Source organism: Aulostomus chinensis, chromosome 5, assembly GCF_037954235.1.
Source record: "Aulostomus chinensis isolate RoL2024-O1b breed Wild chromosome 5, RoL_Achi_v1.0, whole genome shotgun sequence".
Taxonomy (NCBI): Eukaryota; Metazoa; Chordata; class Actinopteri; order Syngnathiformes; family Aulostomidae; genus Aulostomus; species Aulostomus chinensis.
The window spans coordinates 18,273,708-18,296,407 of record NC_141324.1 but is presented as its reverse complement, the minus strand read 5'-3'; the positions used below and the strand labels follow the sequence as shown (position 1 = coordinate 18,296,407).

The 22,700-nt window shown below is 41.1% G+C and overlaps 2 protein-coding genes and 1 long non-coding RNA gene across 3 annotated transcripts; 2 read left to right on the top strand and 1 right to left on the bottom strand.

Annotated features, from left to right (window-relative positions):
- The first annotated feature begins 572 nt into the window (after positions 1-572).
- Positions 573-8,697, top strand: rab6bb (RAB6B, member RAS oncogene family b). Its single transcript, XM_086204970.1, has 8 exons — positions 573-780; positions 2,852-2,910; positions 4,130-4,183; positions 4,576-4,681; positions 4,789-4,900; positions 5,022-5,115; positions 6,592-6,658; positions 7,026-8,697. Exons 1-8 carry the CDS (start codon positions 711-713, stop codon positions 7,088-7,090), a joined length of 627 nt encoding a protein of 208 aa, XP_086061096.1. The 5' UTR covers positions 573-710; the 3' UTR covers positions 7,091-8,697.
- A 1,096-nt stretch (positions 8,698-9,793) lies between these two features.
- aire (autoimmune regulator) lies at positions 9,794-15,883 on the top strand. Its single transcript, XM_086205085.1, has 11 exons — positions 9,794-10,046; positions 10,259-10,433; positions 11,587-11,715; positions 11,860-11,972; positions 12,105-12,226; positions 12,335-12,404; positions 12,625-12,756; positions 13,096-13,217; positions 14,478-14,556; positions 14,747-14,845; positions 15,348-15,883. Exons 1-11 carry the CDS (start codon positions 9,900-9,902, stop codon positions 15,429-15,431), a joined length of 1,272 nt encoding a protein of 423 aa, XP_086061211.1. The 5' UTR covers positions 9,794-9,899; the 3' UTR covers positions 15,432-15,883.
- Positions 15,884-18,150: 2,267 nt separating this feature from the next.
- On the bottom strand, positions 18,151-21,058 carry LOC147261566 (uncharacterized). Its single transcript, XR_015116117.1, has 3 exons — positions 20,633-21,058; positions 19,524-19,697; positions 18,151-19,305 (listed from the first exon to the last, which is right to left on the bottom strand). It is a non-coding gene; the product is annotated as an uncharacterized LOC147261566 (long non-coding RNA).
- Positions 21,059-22,700: the final 1,642 nt, after the last annotated feature.

The window sequence follows — 22,700 nt, the reverse complement described above, 5'->3', positions numbered from 1 at the left end:
AAAAAAACGCTTACAGAACAGAAGCAATAAAGCTGGGGAGGGAGTTTATATGAAATAGCTTCATGTACCCCTCAGTTCTGGGAGCAACATGCACTTAGTTATTGATGTAGCTGTTTGTCGCGGAGTATTTGAGCCGTTTTGTTCAAATCTTAAATAAAACAATGTTCCTATTGTTTTATTTATGTTTTGGATTGGGTGCCCCAGCTAATTACTTGGCTTTTTTATGTTTGTTTGATTAACTTCAGGGTCATGTGACTTACATATTTCAACATATTGTCTTCAAACATGAAAACGAAAAAAGAACTCCGAAAAAATCCAATTTATTTGATTTTTTAACCCTCAAGTTTCTGGTTTCTGATGAGAAAGTAAAGAAAAATAAAATAAAAGAAACAAAAATGAAAGGAGTGCCACTTCCCTTTATTTGTTTGTCGGTTAACTTGGGGGGGGGGGGACATTATGATGGAGAAGGTACACAGACTATCCAGTTTTGTTTCAAATTCAGTAGAAAGGTGAGTGATGGAAATAGGTGAGGTCGCGCATGCGCATAAGCTGTCCCTACGTTGACAGGAGGACGCTGAGCTGCATTCCCATCATTCTGAGAGGAGAAGAGAGGAGGATCCCCTGCGCAGCCACACCGGAGGAGACGCCGAGCGATTCAAGAAAACACATACAATCATCCGGCTTGAGCTCTTTACATACAAACCGCCGCCATGTCCGCTGGAGGAGATTTGGGGAACCCCCTGAGGAAATTTAAACTCGTATTTTTGGGAGAACAGAGCGGTGAGTCAGGTTTGGCTATTCACCCCCCCACACACACACACACACGCACACACACCTCCCCCCACCCCCCCTCCCTCACCTCCATTCCAATGCCAAACATGCGTGTGTGCTGAAGGCCACATATGTAATCCTTTTAATTTATAAAGTTTTAACTGGATCAAGAGGATGTGCATGCTGCCTTTGTTATACCTGACACCTAATATGGTGAAAAATTGGATTAGCCGTGGTAGAAAATTGGGAATAAACGCATGTATATAAATGTAAGCATTGGATGGATCACGATTATTAGAAAATAAACGCGGAGACTATCCTTGAGGATGATGCCGTTTACATAGGTTGTGATGATTTGCATCCTAGCGAGGCTGAGATGATATTTTGATGTGCTGCAGTGACCGACAAACACGCTGTGCTTGTTTGCTGATTACAGATTGATTCCACATTTTTAATCGCTCGTTTCTAACGTGAACAATCTTTTATTCTATTAATAAGACACTGTCCTGTATTTTTCTGTCTAGAGGAGGTTTTCTTCTCTCTTTTTTTGAGAGCGGATAATAAACAGTCCCCCATGTGTCAGCTCGGGACACACCCTAGGCTGCCGATGTCTGTAGCGTCTCTCTCAGCCTCGCAGTCTCCGCTACGCTCCTATAAATAATCCAAATAAACCCGCCTGACACCTTTTTATACTGTAAATGCATTAAGACATCTATTGAAGGTGCGGCTATGTGGTTTGATGTGATGGCACAAATACATGAAGCTGCCTGAATGCAGACAATCCAAACAGGCGGCAGCAGAGGATGCCATAAAATACAGCAGCAAACATGAAAATACACACTTCTACATGTGGCAGCACTTGTGTGTTATTGTGATGTCTGAGTGTTTTGTGTGTATGTGTGTATGTGTGTGTGTTTTCGTGTATGTGTGTGTGTGTGTGTGTGTTTTCGTGTGTGGCCTGCACTGCAATGTTGCTGTCCATGGTGCTGAATGGAGGCCTGGCTGGGGCCACTGCCCATCGCTGCTGTCTTCAACAGAGGACTCCTCATGAGAGCCTGGGGCCTTGCTGGAAGAGCCTGTCCTTGCTTAGATGCTGCTGGCTGGGATGTAAATAAAAACGAGGCAGGGTTGGCTCTGCTTGATGCTCCAGGAAGGGAACCATCCTGCCTCTTAAAGCAGCTGAATAGCTCAGATTTTGTGTCTGAGTAGTTCTGAATCATTTTTTTTGGGGCCTGTCTGTTTTGGGGTTCGTCTTTTCTATTCACGACCATTTTCTTACTTAAAAGAACATTGATTAGTGGATCGACAACAGATTTGATAACTGATTAACTGTTTAAGCTGCGGTTGCATTTTCTGTGTTGGATATACAGCTTTTATTATGACCTTAAACCTGTAATCCCTCAGGATTCAACTGCCTATTGGACAAAACATGACATTTAAAGACAGATTAATCAGTAACGAAAATAATTGCTTGTTGCAGCTCATGAAAAGGATGAAATTTTGCCCTTAGTCATCCCCATTTTGGGCATAATTTCTTCTATTTCATCTCAAAGTGAAGAAACTATTATGACTCTGATTTACCAGAGGCAACACGCGCCAACATCTTTTCTACGTCTAAATTTCTCAAGAAAACAACACTTGTGCATTATAATGGTGTTTTAATTTGAAATGTTTGGTACTGCATGATTTTTTTCTGTTTTTTTGTAAATTTGGGCCCTTCAATGTATTTGAAAAAGATAATGTAAAGTCTTAGAGGTGACAATGAATAGTAGGGTAGCTTTTGTCTTAAGCTACATGTTTTTCTTAGTTATGGCTGCTCACTTGACAACTCACCAATGAAATGTTATTTTTTAATGTTTTTTATTTCTACATTTTCCACCAGTTTGATTGTGATGTTTACAGTAACAGCTGGACTCTCTTATACTGTCATTTTGTCACATCTTCTTACATCTGCACCAAGTGTTGTCTCATTGTGTTGAATTTACAGCAGAAATTGTCGATTTGTGTGTTTGTAGATTGTCCAACAATGTGAATTAACACCTCTAAACTAAGTGATCCACATCTGTGTGCTCTGTTCCAGTGGGGAAAACATCTCTCATCACTAGATTCATGTATGACAGTTTCGACAACACATATCAGGTGAGACTCTAAAAAGTTTAGAAAATGTACAAGCAAGAGCTGATGGAGAAGATTTATTGCCTTCATTTTCATGGTTTTCCTCTCTCTGCCTCTGCAGGGTTGTAGTATAAGAAGTGTTCTTTGGGACAAAAAGCTGATTAAAAACTGAATGAAGTTGGGTCATTGATCAGCATTAATTTAAAATAAGTTTGCAATTGTGCTAATTTGAGTTTTTTCAGTGCAGTTGGTTAATAAGAAAGCAATAGCGTAGCAGTGTTAGCTTTCTCTGAAGGTAACATTTCGGAATGATAGAGGCCAGGGGGTGAAACCAACACAACACAACAGGGCCCTCACAGAGCACATACGTCTGCTCAAGTGAGCTAATCCCAGTGTGAAACAGGCATTGATGAGCAGACCCTTGCACCCCTGTGCACGTCTAAGTGTATTGCTGTTTAGTGGAGCAAGAGGGAAGTGAAACCTGACGTTATTTGGATTTTGTTTGAAGAAACAGCAGTATCATTTCCTGCTTCCACTAGGTGGTGCTAGAGAACACACACTTACGATATATTATGTGCGCTACATCACATGAAGATAACACCGTGCTGTTTAGGAGGTAAATCAGATGATGTTTGTTGCATCAGGTTTACCTCCTGTCACCACTTGGTGGTGCTATCATTTAGTCAGCCTGAGGATGTCTTCAGACCAGGACTCTCATCAAATTGGCTACGTTTGGAATTAGTTACAGTGGTAACTAACCACTAACCAAAACTCCCAGTCCTCACAGTAAACCATCACCATGTTCCTTAAGTGTTTCTGACCAAACAAGACATGGATCTGGTTGACCTGCTAGGAGGACAGCGGTGTGAAAATACCCCATGCCGTTTCCTGTTACAGTCAGGTGGTGCAGCGACTAATCCTCCCCAAAGTATAACGCATCCTTTCTTGACCCGTACTGCTCCCCTCCGTCAAGTTTGGGGAAAATCTGCCTTCTTGCACAATCCTGCCAACAAACAAACAAACAGCACCGGTTGCATGACCTCCTCAGTGGGATAATTAGTTTTTTTTTTTGTCTGATTCAATGTAGTTTCCCATTTGGTCTTCTGCTGTTGTTATTAGCGGCTTATTGTGTTTTCCTCCTCTTACACAAACATTGCTTTTCTAAGTCATGATGCAGAGAGACATTTAAAGTCAGGACTTGGCTCATTATTTCTCCCTCCTTTTCATTCTGTCTTCACTACAGGCAACCATCGGAATCGACTTCCTATCAAAGACGATGTACCTGGAAGACCGAACAGTAGGAAGCTTTGATTCTTAATTAAAATTCATGTAGATAATCAAATTTAAAGATGAATCCAAGCATAGTTCTTGCTTTTAGTCAAATCCTGAGCAAGAAATGCCCCAGTTTCCACCCGGTTTTGACTAATCCTTGATTTGATTAGCTTTATTACTGCTCTCTTCACAGACTAACATGATTATCCAAACGTTATTGCTGCTGGTAATAGCATTGGTGCTTTTCTAACCCTGAGAAGTCAAAGCTGTTTAGTGGATCATCTGCTTCACTTGGTATTAATATGGTTTCTTTGTCAGGATATTATCTCCTACGGACTTATCCTTCAGCCTGCATCGGTGTGTGTAGTAAGATAGTTAATGCTGAAGCAGACGCTGAAGTTGTGTTTTCATGCGCAGGTACGGCTGCAGCTGTGGGATACAGCTGGACAAGAGCGCTTCAGGAGCCTCATCCCCAGCTACATACGAGACTCTACGGTAGCTGTGGTCGTCTACGATATTACAAGTGAGTTGGATGAGTGTCAGTGAATGCAACATCTTCATCCGCCAGGCTAATGTCTGCAAGTACAATGAAGAAGGAAAAACTGGTATGTTTGATTTCTGCCTCCGCAGATGTGAACTCATTCCAGCAGACTTGCAAATGGATTGATGATGTCAGGACAGAGAGAGGAAGTGATGTCATCATCATGCTTGTAGGCAACAAGACAGATCTGGAGGAGAAGAGGTGAGGATGCTGGACATAGCTGACTGTTACATGTTGATGTGGGCAGTAAATGCGTATGAATCAGATGTGACTGTGTTGAATAATGCAGCATATCGTTGGGTCTGGTCTGATTTCCCTGTAGGCAAATCACGATCGAGGAAGGAGAGCAGAGAGCCAAAGAGCTGAACGTCATGTTCATCGAGACCAGTGCCAAAACAGGCTGCAATGTCAAACAGGTGATTTCCTGCAGTTTCACCATATTTAGCATCTTTGTTGGTATTCGCTGCTTTGAGATTCTCTGATGTCACTCCCTCCAAGTCCTTTTCCAACCTTCTGATATGACACATTTTTACTTGTCTGGTTAGGTGTAGACACAAAAACACTTGGTAACATTGAGGAAAAGGTCATGATTTGGGTTAAACAAAACAAGCAAAAGAGCAGCAACTATCAAAACGGTTTTCTCCACTCCCTAGCCTCTACTAAGAGACTCCTGTCCTGCAGTGGCCTATCTACCAACCAGTTCATCCACCGCTGCCTCCACCTCCTTATACGGGTCTCCTTGCTTTTTATTGACCCCGTATTTTAGATTGTTCATAATCACTATCACCACTAGATGGAATCAATCACTTAAATATGATTGTAGATTATTTATTTGGACCTCTATGCTCATTTTTCTGGATGGTTCCTCCCTGAAGCAGAGGAATCAGGGTGTAAACATGTGTGACAGGGGTGCTTTGTGTCCTGGATAGTGCACTCGTCTAACCCCACCTGAGCGCTGGTGCAGTACAATCAGAGCTGAGCAGAAAGTGAGCACATAGTTTATTTATTGGCTTTTTAGGCCTTTATTTGGCAGCCAGAATCCAACCACTGACGCAGCATTAATGGTTCCACCGCAGCATGTGTCTTACTACTACTGTCAGCTACTGGATATAAGTAAAAAGAGGTGTACTTGCACTTTAAGTATTTGCGTTTTCTGCCGTATGCTATCACAACTACTACAATATTCAGAGGGAATTTCTGTTGTTTTTACTCCACTATATTTTTCTGACAGCTACTAAGATTTAGGATTTATTAAATAAAGAATATATATGTAAAGCTTGGGACAGAATGAATTGATAAATAAATGAAGAGATCCATTTACTCACTTTTGTGCGAAAAATTTGCTTCACTTCTCCCAAATAAAGTCGCTAAATGAATCAAGTAAATAGTTCTGGGGATGTTTTTCTGCATTGACTTCTTGAGGAACTGGTTTGGAAATACATCTGTAAAAACTGCTGAACAATAGATAGAAAATTAAATGAAATCTTAGAATATATTTTTTAATAATGTGCAATGCATCATGAAATAATTTGTTACATTATGTATTTTATTTATAGCTCTATGTGAGATATTTCCTTTTCCACCACATTTTAAAAGATCTAATTACTTCCTGTAACCTACCAAAAGACAACTGATGCAACAATTCTAGTTCCTATGTATGAAAGTATAAGACCCCCCCCCCCCCAAAAAAAAACTGAAAAAAACCTTGACTGTGATTAGGAGCATCCTGTTGTCTAAGGAACACATAGAGTATGTAATGAATATTTTCAACCTTCCTGCTATTGACGTCCTCTCTCTCTCTCTCTCTCTCTCTCTCTCTCTCTCTCTCTCTCGCTCTCTCTCTCGTTTATCTCACTCCCTCTCATTTTTCCTGTCCCCTCTTCTCCTCCTAGCTGTTTCGTCGGGTTGCAGCAGCTCTTCCTGGAATGGAAAGCTTGGACGATGCGAATCCTGAAGGCAGTATCCTTTACAGCCGCTGTGACTCAGTGTGTTGAGAGTCAAAGAAAAGAGAGGCTGGCAGCTTATTTTTAATCTCTTAGTGGTGTTTGGCAGTGTACAAACATACATCCCAGCCCACTGTCTACTCAGGCGTCAGCCAATAAAGCTTTTTTACCTAATAGAGAGGAAATGCGGACATCTAGAAAAGTGCAGTCGTACACTGGTGTAGCACCGGCTAGTGGCAGTCTGGGGAGGTGACACATTACATAATGAAGGATTGATTTTGTTAAAGAGATGACAAAAGAATAAAGGTGATGATTGCATGCTAAATATAAACTGGAACTTTAGTTCTAGTATCTGACTTTTTCCTTAACTGGAACTCTCCCAGTGATCGACATCAAGCTGGACAAACCAGCAGAACCGACCGTCCCCGAGGGCGGGTGCTCATGTTAATGCAGAGCTGCTGTCAGACAGCTCCCATCACACCATAGGCTTGTTGTGTTGCTTACTACTGGCTAGCTTCCAGTTGACTTCTCTAATTGGATATAGGATGCAGGCCTCGTATCTGATTGGACAAATCAAATGTTATCTTTCAGTCTTGTTCAGTTGTAAAATATTGTATACTTTGTCAATATGTAAGTGACTGGAGGACAAAAGGGAAGAAAAAAAACAACAACGAATGAAAACGAACCAAAAGACAGTTTTGGAAAAAAAGGAAAAGGGTGACGGACAGAGTTCTTTTCGCTGTTATGTTTTGTATTTTTTATATATAAAAAAGGAAAGCACCAAAAATGATGCCTAAACAAAGAAGGAGAAATAGTTCGGGGAGGCGGGAGGGGGTCGGCCATTTTTCGAATGGCCGAACATGTCTGAATGTCTGCAGCACGCATGCACGCTGATCTGATCTTTGACCTTTTGACCTTTAGCCTACCCCCCAGGGTCTTCCTGCCCTGGGAGGAGGTTGACTATCTTAGAATGTTTTATAGCATCTATAGCATCTCATGACAAACGTATCTCATTTGATATTCCCACAAGAGTCAACTTCCAGTAGGTTCACCTGACAGTAGCTGTGAAAACGTGGCACTCTATCTCTCTATGGGTTTAACTTTTATAGAACAAACTGTACTGTGGTTTAAAAAAAATGAAGTAATAAAAAAGAAAACTTACTATCACAACTCCCTCTCCCCCCAGCCACTCCTCTCCTCCTCTCCTTCCTTTCCTGTCTCGATCCCTCTCCCCTTCCCATCTCCCCACCCCTCCATCCCAATAATACACATATAACGATCCACTGTAATGCACTGCACTGTATATAATAATGTAATATGTATGTTGTGAACGTCCCTCTGTAGAAGTGGTCCTTGTTCACCAGTATGAATAATGTAATAATGTTTAATGATTAATAAATTACAGATTAAAGGGCTTCACTCTCCTAACCATCCACATTTACCTGATAGCTAAATTGTTGCTTCCTACAGGAAGATTCACATCGCTTATGCTGTGATTTAAAACCAGGAAAATGAAACTGACAGTTTTGGGGAAATTAACATTTGAATCATAGCATTTGATTTCCTAAGAGCAAAGATGAACTATCTATTATTATCTATTAATTTATCTCGGGTTTTTGAAGATATTTTTCATGTAATGATCTGGATAAATACATCCTTTAAAAAAATCATTTTAAGCTCAGTTGAAGGCGATGGTACCTGCAAATGATGCGTCTATACAAACAAAACATGAATGCAACCTTCAATACACAAATATAGAATGATAGGATGTTACTTCCCTAGCTTATATTTTTAATTATTTTCCATAGAATGATCGAGAGATAACGATGAATGCACGGGGAAGAGGATTATATAGGAACAGTTATTGTTTTACCGCTTCAGTTGATGGACATGTAGACTGGATTTTCGGAAGATTTGACACAAAAATGATTTTGTTATTGGTGTTTTAAATCAGTTGACAGATATAAAAGCGGGTGTAATTTAAAAAAAAAATCATCACTTTCATCATGAGAACTGCCATAAATGACCGGCAGAAGACTATGAAGAAGACCTCACAGCCAGGTTTTTTTTTTCTTTAAATATATAACACACCAACACACCTTATTTCTAGCAATTCAACACATAATTCTAGCAAAGTAAATAAACCATATATCAGTCATTCATTAGCTAGAATTATTCACTAGCTATGCTACATAAACGTATGAAATAAAAACCACATGTATTTTGCTGCGCTTACTACAGAATAAATACTGCACGTGTTAAACAGCTCATGTTAAAGAAACTACAGAGGTGAACTTTCAATAATTCCATCAATAAATGCAGATTAAACTGCATGTCTGTGTGTCATCTGGATGTAGAAATAGACATATTCAAAATAATAATGATATATATATATATACACACACACACACACACATATATACGCAACATATCTCCCAAAATGTCAAAGCCTATTGAGCTGAAATATGCTAATTCATTGTAAAAAACAAAAAACAAAAACTGATATCAGCCTGGGTTGCTAAAACTGTTCATCATCTCTCCACTGGTTGACAAGTCAAATAATTCAATCATGTTTTACGTCATTTTATGAAGTGTGTTTTGGCTTAGAGAGGTTTCTTATTGAAGCTTTTTCTCATGTTATTTTGAGGACAAGGTTCCACAGTGACAGCAGAGGAATCAGTTCATTGTTTGCAGGGCTCATTTCCTCACCAACCTGTGGCTGCAGCTGGTGAGTCAGCGCCTGAAAACCTGATAGTTGAGGGGAAGTTCAGACGGAAAGAACCTTTTAAGAAGAAGAAACTGTCACTGTGACATTTCAGCTCACACACACTCAGCTCTCCTGGTTTAAGAGTACAGGTATTTCCCTGGACAGAACCGCCCCCCCACCTCCACCACCAACTCCACCCATGTCATTGGATCCTCCTTGGGGTCACCAGACCAAACAGAGGCAGTTAATACTGGACACATGAACTCCTCAGAGATGTAACGTAGAGGCCTTCCGCTGCTTTGAGTGAAGCAGAAAAAGTCCCAATCAGAGTAAAACTTTTCAAATGATTTCGCATGAATTTGAATGCGTCGCAATAAAGCCTCGATCCTGTGATTCAACATAAAATGTCCACTTATGGTTTAAGAAATATCTATGCACCTGTGCAATACTTACTTCCCGTTGAAGGACACACCTCTTCCTAAAGCGCTGCTGCGAGGAGCTCAGGTCGGCTCCAGATCACGTCGAAACTAATTGACACTCAAAGAAGATCATGTCCAGAGTGGAGCCGGTCAAAGACACAAACTTTTCCCTCCTACTGAAGGAGATGCGTACCGACATTGCCATGGCTGTAGATGACCCCTTTCCTCTCATCTATGGTTTGGCGGATAAGAGCATCATCAGTGACCAACTGCTGACGGTGAGAATCTCTTTGGAAAGCAGGTGTTCAGTTTACTATCGGTCAACTTCATTTACAATCATTTGGATGGTTTGTTTACCTCTTTTCATTCCTTTTGTTGACATATGTAGTTTTTTTCCCCTTAAAACCCTGATTGATGACAATGTGGATTTTCAGAAATATTGTCGACCTCTATGTGCAGATCATTCTGTACTGTTTGTGTGGATCTGTAGGACACACTGGAGAAGGAGGGCAGAGAGGGGATCCACAAAGCCATGTACTCCCTCCTGTCCCGGGTCCTGGAAGGAAGCAAATCAACGATCCAGGCCTTCTGGAGAAACTTGAACAAAGACTACAATCTGGACAGCTACCCCAAGCTCAAGAGCCTGCTTGCTAACCTGAAGACTAGTATGTGACATTCAACGTCAAGCTAGATAAAATAGTCAGACATTAACAGGATTTACTGCTCACCTGAAAGGGAAACTTTATAGAATGGGTTACCGTATAGAATGTGAGCCATCACTGTTTTTCTGCAGATATTCTGTTATATAATTGAATTTACATCTCCAGAACACTCCAACCAGAACAAACTCACTGACTGTCTTGAGACCAGCAGAGGAGCCAACACAATCATGGATTTTGACGATATCTGATATGCCGATATTTAATAACAGATTTTGGCTGATAATTACCAATATGATCTATCAAAATATACCCGCATTAACTAAACAAGTTGATATGATATTCACATACTGAAAAACACGTAAACATTGAGAATTTGAATGAATAGTATCGTTTTCCTTTATTTTAAAAACATTTAGAGAAGCTCATAAATCAGATTTTTACATCAGACTTCAGCGAAAATGATTATTCTGCTTTCTGGGCCAATAACTATTTATTTTTAAACAATTATCAGCACAACTTAACAAGAAAATCTTTGGAATCATATTATTATCGCTTTTTTCATGTTTTGATGACCTTGTTGTATTGTTGGATGTTAAATGACGTTTCAAGCATGCTGTCTCTGTTACTTTGTCTTCCGTGTGATTCAGCATTAAAACTTCAGTTGCGTCTCAGCCTATAAAAGCAGAGCCACAAGGTTTAAGACAGAAATATCAATCTGTGACAATTGTATTTATTATGTATAATCTAGATTTTTGTTTATCGTTGCTGACAGAGAGAGAGGCTACTTGTTCCAGAGGTGAGAAGAGATCCTCTGGAGGTCACAGCAAGAAGAGGAGGCACTCCCACAATCATTCACAGTATCAAGCCAAGACAAGCGATGGTCAAGGTTTCGCTAAAAATATAGTTTTATTTTGAGGAAAAACTGAAAGCTGCAATATTAGCATTCAACATTCAGCAGACCATCGGTACAAAAGGATATTAAATGATGATGTTGTGTGTTTGCCTCAGGGGGTAAAGTGAAGCTCTACAGGGTGAAGCTTGAAGCTCCATCACCACAGATACCATCTGGAAATAGTAATAATTCATTAAAAAAGAAAATCTAACTTCTAAAGACATATTCACAATCATTAAACGCTTGTGCTAAATTCTGCCAAAGGTGAAGTGGTGTCGTCTTCAATCCAAAGAGGTGTCACACCGTCCTCCTCTTCTGCCTCCGCCAGTGAACTGCCAAGCAGCCACCGGTCCAGAGAGAAGATTCACCTCCAGCAAATGCTTGGTTCAGAGGGTAAAGTATCACATTAATATCGTGTGTTTAATAATCACAATTTATGAATTTCAAATAAGTCTAGGATGAGAGGAGAGTAAATCTAAACCTGACCTGAGATATTTCAACCAGAAATATAATTTTAAAACGCCTGGCATTCTGCAGGGAACCCCGGAAACAGGGAGTTCTGCACATCATTAGAAGACGTGAAGGGAGCGTCAAAGTCCATGGTTGCAAAGACAACTTTTCACCACAAGGGGGAGACAACCACCAACATGGTAGAGGTCCCGTCTCAGGCTACCCAGCTGTTGTCTGACTGTTTTTGCATTTGTTTTTGTGTCATATAAGCACTTTGTGTGTGTGTGTGTGTGTGTGTGTATGTGTGTGTGTGTGTGTGTGTGTGTTTCTAGAGTCACTATAATGAAGATGAGTGCACGGCGTGTAGGGATGGAGGGGAGTTGATATGTTGTGATGGGTGTCCTCGAGCTTTTCATCTGGCCTGCCTGAACCCTCCACTCATGTCTATTCCCAGGTCTGAGTAGCCCTCAACCATAACGGTGACATCCAAACTTAGTTTCATGTCTTTTGGCACCTGATGTTCCAAAAATAAAGGTGTCAAATTATATTCTGTCTTCTGCAGTGGCTCCTGGCAGTGTGAGTGGTGTCGTGGCAGTAGAGTGAAACAAGAGAATATCCTGCATCCTTTACAAGTAAGTTCAGCAGTAGCAGGATCCTGTGATTATCAGCTTATGATTGCTATTTTGATAAATGAATAATGATCATTCCCAGATAAATCAATTTGATAATTTCAAAATCTTCATGGCTGTTCAATAAAATTCCATAAATACCTGCATTCTGGATGGAAAGTTGCATTTTCCTCAGACTGAGTCTTGACGGCCTATACTGATGATAATATTTGATGTACCGCAGTTCTCCCCGCCTCGGCAGACGAACGCCAGCTGCAGCACCTCCATCTTTGACACCTCCTTCTTCTCCTCACTGTCGTCCTCGTCTCTCCTCGGTGCCACAGCTTCTATGAACGGGCTCAGTGGCAGAACCCAGGTAAAACTGTAAAGCAGGGGTCTCAAAATACACGGACGCTGCTGATGGTCCAGTTTTAACAAAAGGGGGGTCACTTTATGTAGACAAAGCCTTTTTCTTTCTGCTGACTAGGTTCTACTCATGTATATGCAGCAGCCAAATGTGTGATGGTTGGATGCAGATGAACTTTTACATTCATAATCATAATGAAACAACACACGGGTCAGATGTCACAATCATTTGATACTGTGTGGAGGGCAGAATGACATTGTGAGGCACTCTGTGTCTGTCTGCGGACCAGATTTTTTTTTCTCCATTTTTGGTAATATTGTGTTTGTTGAAATAAATGCGTGTTTTTAGCACTCAGGTGGAGATCTGATCGGTGTGAGGGAGCTGTGTGGAGTGTGTCACCTGGCAGGAGGAGACCTGACTCACTGCCTACAGTGTATGAAGTGTTTTCATGCACACTGCCACTTCTCCAAGTAAGACCCGTCACTGAGCGTGTGTGTGTGTGCGTGTGTGTGCGTGTGTGAGTGTGTCTGTCTGTGCGTGTGTACATTCTTCACTACTTCCTGCTGATTTCTTTTAATGCTTGATCAGCCATGTGCCCCAAGTGCACATGTTGACTAGCAAACGCTGACTAATAATGATGATGGTGAATGTACCCCAGCAGCAGGATATGTAGTGTGATGCAGAGGTTCTCAGACTTTTACATTCTAATGACTTTTACATTTTGTCCTGGCGTGCATTTGAATGCTTTCCACAAGCATTTAAACAGAGAGCATTTGCTTTAGCCTCACATGTCTGACCCTCAATATTATCAATAATACATGGAAATATTATTTTGTTCTGTGCCAAGTTTATGAAATTCATTGTCTTTATTTGGCGCACCCACACTCTCTGATCCACCAAAACTGATAGTCAAATACTAAAATGGGACTCTTCCTTTGAAAAAAGTATGATTTGCAATTCTCACTTCCTTTGCATCTCCATCCATCCATCCATCCATCCATCCATCCATCCCTTTTCTTCCACTTATTCCTGTTCCTGTTAGTCCCTCTTGATGTCTTTGGACTGTGGGAGGAAGCTGGAGTACCTGGAGAGAACCCACACAGGTACAGGGAGAACATGCAGACTCAAACCCAGAACCTTCTTGCTATGAGGCAACAGTGCTAACCACTGCACCACTGTGCCGCCTCTGCTTTTAATCATTTTTTACAAAATCTGAAATATCACGTTCACATCTTTTTATTGTTTCTGTGGTGTGTGGTGGGAGGGTGGTGACATTTGGCAACTACTGCTGGCTGATTTTCATTAAAAAAAAAATTGGGCAATCACATATTAGCTGAGGCGGCATGGTGGTGCAGTGGTCAGCACTGTCACCTCACAGCAAGAAGGTTCCAGGTTCGAGTCCCGGCTCCATCACAGGATCTTTCTGTGTGGAGTCTCCATGTTCTCCCTGTTCCTGTGTGGGTTCTCTCTGGTACTCCAGCTTCCTCCACAGTCCAAAGACATCAAGAGTGGACGAGGCTGACTGATACTCTAAATTGACTGTAGGTGTGACTGTGAGTGTGAATGGTTGTCTGTCTATATGTGTTGGCCCTGTGATGGACTGGTGATTTGTCCAGGGTGGCCCTCACCTCATGCCTGTAGCTGCTGGGATAGGCTTCAGCCCCCCCCCCCCCCCCATTATAGCATTATAAACAAAGACATGTATCTCACAGTGTCCCTATGTTTGTCAGAGGGAAATCCATCTGTGTGTCCTGCTCCAAGGCTTGGCCCAGCACTGCAGGAAAGGAGGCAGATTCTAGAGGTCTACAGGTGTGTGCACTTAACTGACAAGTCTGAATATCATGTGTGTGTGTGTGTGTGTGTGTGTGTGTGTGTGTGTGTCTGTGTGTGTCTGTGTCTGTGTCTGTGTGTCTGTGTGAGTGAGAGAGAGAGAGACAGACAGAGAGAGAGAGTACATAATTGAGTTTTTAATGACTTGTGTGTTTGCATGTCAATGTAGCTGGGCTCAGTTGTTCAGAACACACACAGTCATGACCAAAGCTCCTCCATCCATGAGCCCATCCTCCATAGAGATGAGCTGGACGCCATCCTGGGAGACGTGAGTGGAGCTCAGTGATGCATTGATAGAGATGTAGACGTGATGTAGATGTTGGGGCTTACAGCTCTTCTTGTGGCACAGATGGGAATCAGATGGCACGGCGAAACACAGCCTGTTAGAGAGAAAGGCGTCATGGTGTTCTGTTGTGTTGGAGTCTAGTTTGTCCTCTCTAACAATGACACATGTGCGGATGTGTGTGGATCTTATGTTCCAATAAAGTAATGTGAACCCATATTTATTTCATATGTGTGTGTTTCATATGTATGTTTGATAGCATCTATGTAATGGTAACAATAAAATGTGATGACAGATTGACCCAAAAATGACAACATAAGCTGATGTATCTTTGCGGTCATAAACGGATGAAGACTGTTGTAACTGATGTCATGCACATGTTTGCTACATGATGTCACCAGGGCTCGGTCTTTTTGCGAATCAACTGATCTTTCTCTCTCTTTCTGTGTGTGTGTGTGTGTGTGTGTGTGTGTTGTTCCTCTCTCAGCAGGGCTCCATCGACGGCATCTTGCAGTGGGCTTTCCACAACGTCTCTCGTCCTCTTGCAAACTCTCAAGGATGCTACCAGTGACTTACATTATCATTACTAGAATTGTAAATTACACATTGTTAAACGATGACGATGAAACGACCAGATTCTACTTAGTGAATGTGGCAAAATGCTCAGTGGTGGATTTTAAATTGCACTGAATACTTCAGTATTTTTTGTACCCTTTACTTTACTTTTGGATTCAGCTCCAGTTGAGAAACACACAGGTGTATAAAGGGTGCACATACACACACATTTTGGATGTAATTCAAGGAGGGTGCAGCTTGCTGTAATGCATTCACGTTATGATGGATGATCCGGGTGGCAAACAGACGCCGTCTGATCCTCAACTTCATGTTTTCAGTACAACAAACACTCACTTGACACTTCATTTTGTAAACAAAAAAAAAAGCAAAAAAAAAAAGCAGTATAACACAACAGCCCTACAGTAGCCAGAACATGACAACTAAAACCACTGACTGATTTTTACTAAAATACAACACCCCTGCAAAAAAAAATCCCTCCTTCATGACAGCTATTATAATGTTGGTTGTTTGTTTTTTTTATCTGTTTGACAGAGTTGGTTTATTTTACCTGCCATTTGAAGGCAGTTATTGGCGCTGCTGTCAAACCATGCTGGGTGTTACAGATAGGTGTGTCTTAGTGAAAGTCAACGTAAAGTCTGCACACGTCGACTCCAATCATTGGGCCTCGTTCAGGAAGTGTTCTCATCTACAAATTTGTTCATGCACACAAAAGTATGTCATTTAAATCCCCCAATTAGTCTTACAGACAGGAAGCAATGCCTGGTAAGTATTTGTAATTCATCTATGACATCTAAGGTTCCTGTCTGTAAGACCGAACTGAGGGCTTCACAATTTTGTGCCTGGAAGAATAACTTTGTGCAGAACAGAAGAACGTTTCACAAATGAGGGCATTTTTAAGAAATTTTTATGACATTTTCTAACTAGGTATGAAAACTATGTGAAAAATATGGAAAAGAGAACAAGAAACAATGACTTGTTGACAACTTATAATGGGGTCAAAATAATCTGTCTTTCATAAGAAAGCTCCCAGAATGCTATTCACAGCACGGTCCATCCAATAAATGTGCAATTAATCTACACCAACTCTTGAAGCCCCTGAGGGTCTGGAGGCTCTGCCCAGCTGGTAGTCCACGCTTTAACATAATGTTTCATTTTGCGTTCAACAAAACACATCGCAAAAAATGAGGCAACCGCGGGGTTTTACCGTCAGACTTCTGATAAGTTTTCTCTCTTGTTCCAAGTAGTATCACATCACAGCTAAATATGACCGTATCGTGTGGGACGTGGGAATGTCTGCATGCATGTGATAACGTGTTTATATCAGCAAAGTAGTGTTGGAGAGTCGAAGTACACGGCTCAGCTTTAGCTGTAAACCCCCTGGAGTATGAGGTGTCTCATCGTGCCAAATAAACATGCACATATGGAGAGAAAACTTCCAGATGTTTCGACGGATCAGTTTCACAATGCCCCTCTCGCTCTGGAGAAGAATTCACATTCACACATCATAGCAGATGGTTTCAATACAATGAGGTATGCACACAAAGAAATGCCTCTGTTTAACAGGAATTCCTTGAAGACTATCACTTAGATGTGGAATGTTGTTTTTGTCATGGGATTCAAGAGTTTTAGCACGACTGCCAGAGAGATGGAGCTCGGCCAGGCAGTGCAGAGATTCTTCTCCCCTTGGTATTCGGTTGCTACGGTTACCCCGCTCCTACAGGCCCCAAACAGAGGATGTGAAACATGCTCATTCCAGAGTGTGTATCTGTGCATGTGTGTGTGTTTATTTATGAATCCTCTGTCTAAATGGCTCATGAGACATCCTGCATACTTGAGGGCTCCTTGCAGAGAAAACAACCACTGACAAAAAGTTCTCTTGGAATCTTTTCTAAAGCAGTGAAGGGGAAAAAATACCAAGACAGCAAATCATAAAGTAATGTCAGAATCAGTAAGTTAGCACTTTGTTGGTGCTCAAATAGCAGTCCTAGAAAAACAATTCCATCTGCAGGGGGGGTATTTGCATCAAAATTTTTTAAAAAAGCTGCTAACATATTTCCTTCATGTCTCTGGAATTTTGCTATCACTCTGCGATCTTCTGTTTCTTGTTACAGACGTCAACAGAGACCACATGAAAAAAAAACCCCTGATATAACCTCTCACCACTAGATGTCACTATATTAGATGGATGCTTCAACCGAGTCCTTACACAGGCAAACAACCTTCACCGAAGTTCAAAGGAAATTAGTCCAACAGAGGAAATGTGACCCACATCTCATCAGAACAGAGAGGGCATTTGTCACAACTGCAAACCAGCTGTGGAAACTTGAATTAATGTTAGGCTTGATTGATTAACTTTGCACAGATGGGCTTAAATTACATCTTTTTTATGTGACCCTACAGAATCGCCATTGGTTACCAATCAGATTATGAATGAAAACATCCATTAGGTCTTCAAATGCACTTACAAAAAATAATGCGCCACAGGAGGACCAGCAAACGTTCCTAAACGTTCATTCCTCTTAAAGAAGTTTCAGTCCACAGTCTTTAAGAACATATTTTTATTTGGTGGAAGCGCTGACAGCAAATGTCCTTTTTTAACCTGGAAGCACTGAGAGTTGTCAGTAAACAGAATCAAATCATTCAACTCCACAATATGGAGCGCCTGGGGCAAACTGACGGTAATGGTTTTGGACATTAACTCAGTGCAGGCCTGACACACTGTTGTCGTGCATATGGTTCAAATCAATATTAGAATGGTGATTAAATATCACCCAGTGGTACGCCAGTCCAATAAAGTTTAGTGCCAGGCTGACAAAGCAGTTCTGCTGTTAGTTAGTATACTTGTGCTTTTGATACTTTACATCTGGGGCCAGGTTCACCAAACTTGCTTAAAAAAAATATTCATAATATTGTATTTTAAATATTGTATTGTGAAATTTAAAAGGGAAATTGATAAAAGCTGTCTTCATTAAAAAGAAAAACTCAAGAAGTGTCATATTTCTCTTTTCACTTTAGATCTAAAAGGGAATGACATTTTCAAAACATACGGTTTTAAGATTTATCTTAATTTTAGGATAATTTTGTAATTTCAGAAGTGAACAACTGCTATCTAAGACAGGCTGAGTGGTAGAAAATATTCTCTCTTTCTTTTTTCCTGCTTATATTGGTCTTGTCTACCAATGCAGGTCATGTCAGGACACCTTTGATAAACTGACACACATATAATCAATTAGAAAGTTCCAGAAGCTGCTCTAAACACTGCATTTATGCAACAGAGGATGATATTTACATAGATTTGCTGAGGTGATAATACACTCTTCCGCCACAGACACTCACACACACAGTTAGTTATTAAGTTTTTAGTTTGCTCTTTCTTAAACTTTCAGGATTACTTTAATCTGGTTGATTAGAAAATGAATCTGAGGAAGTGAGTAAACTAAATGCAATGGTAACACACATATCCTGTACTACACACACACAGTATAACATCTCAAGGCTAAACTCCTCGAAAACACACACACACACACACACACACACACACACACACACACACACACACACACACACACACACACACACACACACATCCTGCCATGGCCCTGTTGGTCACAAGCTTGGAATTCTTTGGAAAAATATGATAGGTGAAATTCCCACACTTTGGGCATCCGCTCTTCACATAGCAGGCACTCATCCAGTTGGAGTTCCTGTGAGGCCTCGGCTGGTCGGGGGGTATCTGAGGAGGTGAAGCCTCCATGTCCTCTAGTTACCCCTCATTCTCTCCTCAAACCATTGTTGTGGGCAGGAAGCTGTAAGGGGTCCTGCTTTGTCTGGGCACGAGGTTTCCCAGCAGAATGACACCTCTTGAGTCTCTGAGTAATAAGAACACATGTGTGAGCATATGAAGCTCAGAAGTTGTATAATTAGACTTTCAGTCGAAGAATTATGGGCTTTGGTCATTTAATGGGTAGACAATTTAAATTCATTTGGTTGTATGTTTTAAAGAATGCTATGGCATGGCACCACAGCCCCCTCACTGGAGAACAGGACTCTCGACTCCTTCGCTTGGGGGAAAGAACACATTCCCTACCTGAAGTGGGAAATCCACCATTTCCCTGCTGGGAACCATGGACTCAGATTTAGAGGCGCTGATCCTCATCCCAGCTGCTTCACACATGGCTGATCGAATGAGAGCGGAGGGTCACACATCCATCAGGACCACATCATCGGCAAAACAGCACCTGTAAGCCTTCCTCACGCTCACCTTTGGTCATGACAGAAAGAACAAATCATGAATACAAGCAGCAGCATGCAAAGGCATAAAACACTGGCTAATGATAAATAAATAAATGCCAGTCTAGATTTTTGAATCAAATCGTGTCTCTTCAAAACTTGTTTAGTGTCTTAATATTAAGTTTAATTATGTACTTTTATATTCAGACAAGTATTCTTTCCGAGATAATTGACATTTTGTGAAACAATTGAGCTCACCATGTAAAGTTTATGACCCATTGGTATGTTTCTCATGCACCAATGTTAAAAAATATAATGTCTCCGTGCTGCGGTTGAGATCCGGTTAGATTTAGGCACAGAAACACTTCAGTGTTCAGGGATAGATCATGGTTTTGGGTTCAAATGAGCACCTTTCTTAAGGTCAGGGGACGGCCATGGTTTTTTAAACACTGTTTGGACTCGCAACTGAAAACGGGAAATAAACAACGGTCTCCTGCTGCAAATTCCATCACAACAACACAAACTCACAACTAGCAGAGTTCCATGTTTGTGGGGCTAACCTATCCACCACCCCAACCTACCTCGCCGTATAAACTTCTTGATTTATACATTCCTGCGGTCATAATCACTATGGCCACTAGATGGCATCTGCCTCCTGAATGGCATAATGGGTCTTTTTCATCACTTGTATTTACAAGGTACACAGCAGTTTTTCTTGGAAGGAACTCTTTGATTTACTGTGATTGTCCAGTTCCAACATTCCAGTGTTACATAAGAGTAGTCTGAAGTCAATAAAGTCTGAGATCCTTTTTGTGTTCCTGAAGAAGTTCAGAACACACTGTCAGCTGGGGGGGGGGGGGGGGGGGACACGTGCGCACATGCACACACACACACACACACATACATACACACCACCACCACCACCACCACCACCACTACCACTACCACCGCAGCTGTATCACATACCTCTCTCATCCTACCAAGTCACACTGACTCTCTTCTCTCTCGTCACAAGAATATTTGAAGTTTCCACTCAGTAGAACGTCAAGGTGGTTGTTATATCCTGCTGTGACTGATGCTCAATCAATAAAAACTTTCAAAATCAAAAATCTCTTCTGTCTGCTTTACTATGAATCACTGCCTCCTGTCTTTCCCCAGTGTGACCCAACACACTGAGCCACCACATCACAACCAGATTAACAAGACAGGACAGTCAGCATCTAGCTATTCCCCTATCATCTCCCCAATTTGAAGTGGTTTGCAGTAATTTATTAAAACTCATGAAGTCACTGTCTGTGGTCTCTTCTGTCTTTCTCTTGCTGCTGGAGTAACATGGTCGGCCCGGCAGTGAAGAAAGGCATTGAAACCTCTGGTTTTGGAGAAGAAAACTCCTTTAACTCTGTTTCTCTGTGTGTCCCCTGAGGAGCCCAGATAATGATATGCTGGCAGGGCAGATTGCAGGGTTGCCATCGGTCTGGAACTGTAAACACAGCGGAGAAGGCTCGTTAGGACATTCCAGAAAGGTCCTCAACTGGGGATTCTTGGAAGAGTTTCTCGGGTGTTTGCATTCCTCCTTTAGGACAGCAGCGCTAACAGAGTAGCCTGTGATCACTGCCCTGTACTGAGTGAGAATTATATGAGGGGGGAACGAAGGCGAGCAGATGTTGAGCATTCCTCGGCACACCGTGAACTGGGCACACAGGTAGTCAGCAGTTCTTATAGGACAGCGTGACCTTGACTGTAAGTCCTTGTTTATTTTCCTGAAATCTAATGTGACTACAAGATTAAACATTTATTTTTAGACAATTAATTCCCCTGTGACACAACAGCGGAGCGGCTCGATTTATAATAGCTCAATGCCTGATGGACTGCCACGATGTGCATTGATAAGAAAATATTTTTAACTACTAACTTGTTATCTTGAGCAGGTCTACCTTTTTACCAATCAAATATTGTATACAGATTCATGGTTCCCCCTGAATGGACCCTAATGATTGTTGGCCAATAGAAGTTAGCATTTTGAAGTCCATTGGAATGAGACTCAACTAATAAATCGTGATGAAATTCGGTCTACATGTATGCAGAATATTTGTGATGCCATATTTTTTCTAATGCTACAATCACGTCAAAATTCTTGTTTGTCCCTCATTTTATCTGCTAATCCCTAACCTCTGACAGCTAACAGCTAGCTGCTAACCCCAATAACTGCAAAGCCTGTGAAATTTCTATCAGATGCAGTTGTAGAATAGGTTTTTGAAAACCCAAACTAAAATGATTAGCATCAGTATATTAGCATTATAATTTTATGTTAGCATGCTAACACTGGCATTTGACCAGGGCAGAGCTGCTAACGTCCAGACTCTTAGTTTTAGAGAATATATATGAATTCTGTGATAGGAGCTAGCTAAAGAAAGTGATTGCAAAATTCTGCATGTCTCTACAAAGATTTTTAGCATCTCCAGCTCATTGGTGTTTTTTTTGTTTTGTTTTGATTTTGTTTTGATTTTGTTTTGTTTTTTGCATCTTTACCATTTTATTTATCTTTATTTTTTATCTTATCAACCACCTCTCTGGCTCAGTGCACTCCATGCAACACAGCCAACAGCAAGTGATCAAACTGGAGAATTTACCAGCTCGAGAGTCCGAGATTTTCCTCATATTGCGCCAATGCTAACATCTACTTGGTAGGGTCTGTGGCCTTCATCAGTTAAGTTGCAAATTAAATACCTGAAATCAGAAGCGTGTCCCGTAAATGTTGAATCAAAATCCTGCCAGGTTTAAGAGCTTAAACTTGCATTCTAAGTTAAACAAAGGTCATCCCTCTACTAAGGTGAATTCAGGATCATAATACATCAAAAACCTTGGACAATGTCAGGATCTTCGCGACTCAGTAAGATTTTTTTTTTGTTTTGTTACTGTAACCATGTTTTATCCAGAAAAAGAAGATAAGAACTCAAAAGTCATAAAAATCTTAAGCGTGAGTCAAATAATCAGTTGTTTAGCTGTAAATCCATGTTCAAGCTTTGCTATCAGC

Bases quoted from the DNA above. Each gene is read 5' to 3' on its own strand.
- aire (XM_086205085.1), top strand. From the start codon at position 9,900: ATGTCCAGAGTGGAGCCGGTCAAAGACACAAACTTTTCCCTCCTACTG. The intron at 10,434-11,586 runs GTATGTGACATT...ATTCTGCCAAAG, and splicing joins GCTTGCTAACCTGAAGACTA to GTGAAGTGGTGTCGTCTTCA. The intron at 14,846-15,347 runs GTGAGTGGAGCT...TTCCTCTCTCAG, and splicing joins TGGACGCCATCCTGGGAGAC to CAGGGCTCCATCGACGGCAT.
- rab6bb (XM_086204970.1), top strand. From the start codon at position 711: ATGTCCGCTGGAGGAGATTTGGGGAACCCCCTGAGGAAATTTAAACTC. The intron at 4,682-4,788 runs GTGAGTTGGATG...CTGCCTCCGCAG, and splicing joins GGTCGTCTACGATATTACAA to ATGTGAACTCATTCCAGCAG. The intron at 6,659-7,025 runs GTATCCTTTACA...GAACTCTCCCAG, and splicing joins CGATGCGAATCCTGAAGGCA to TGATCGACATCAAGCTGGAC.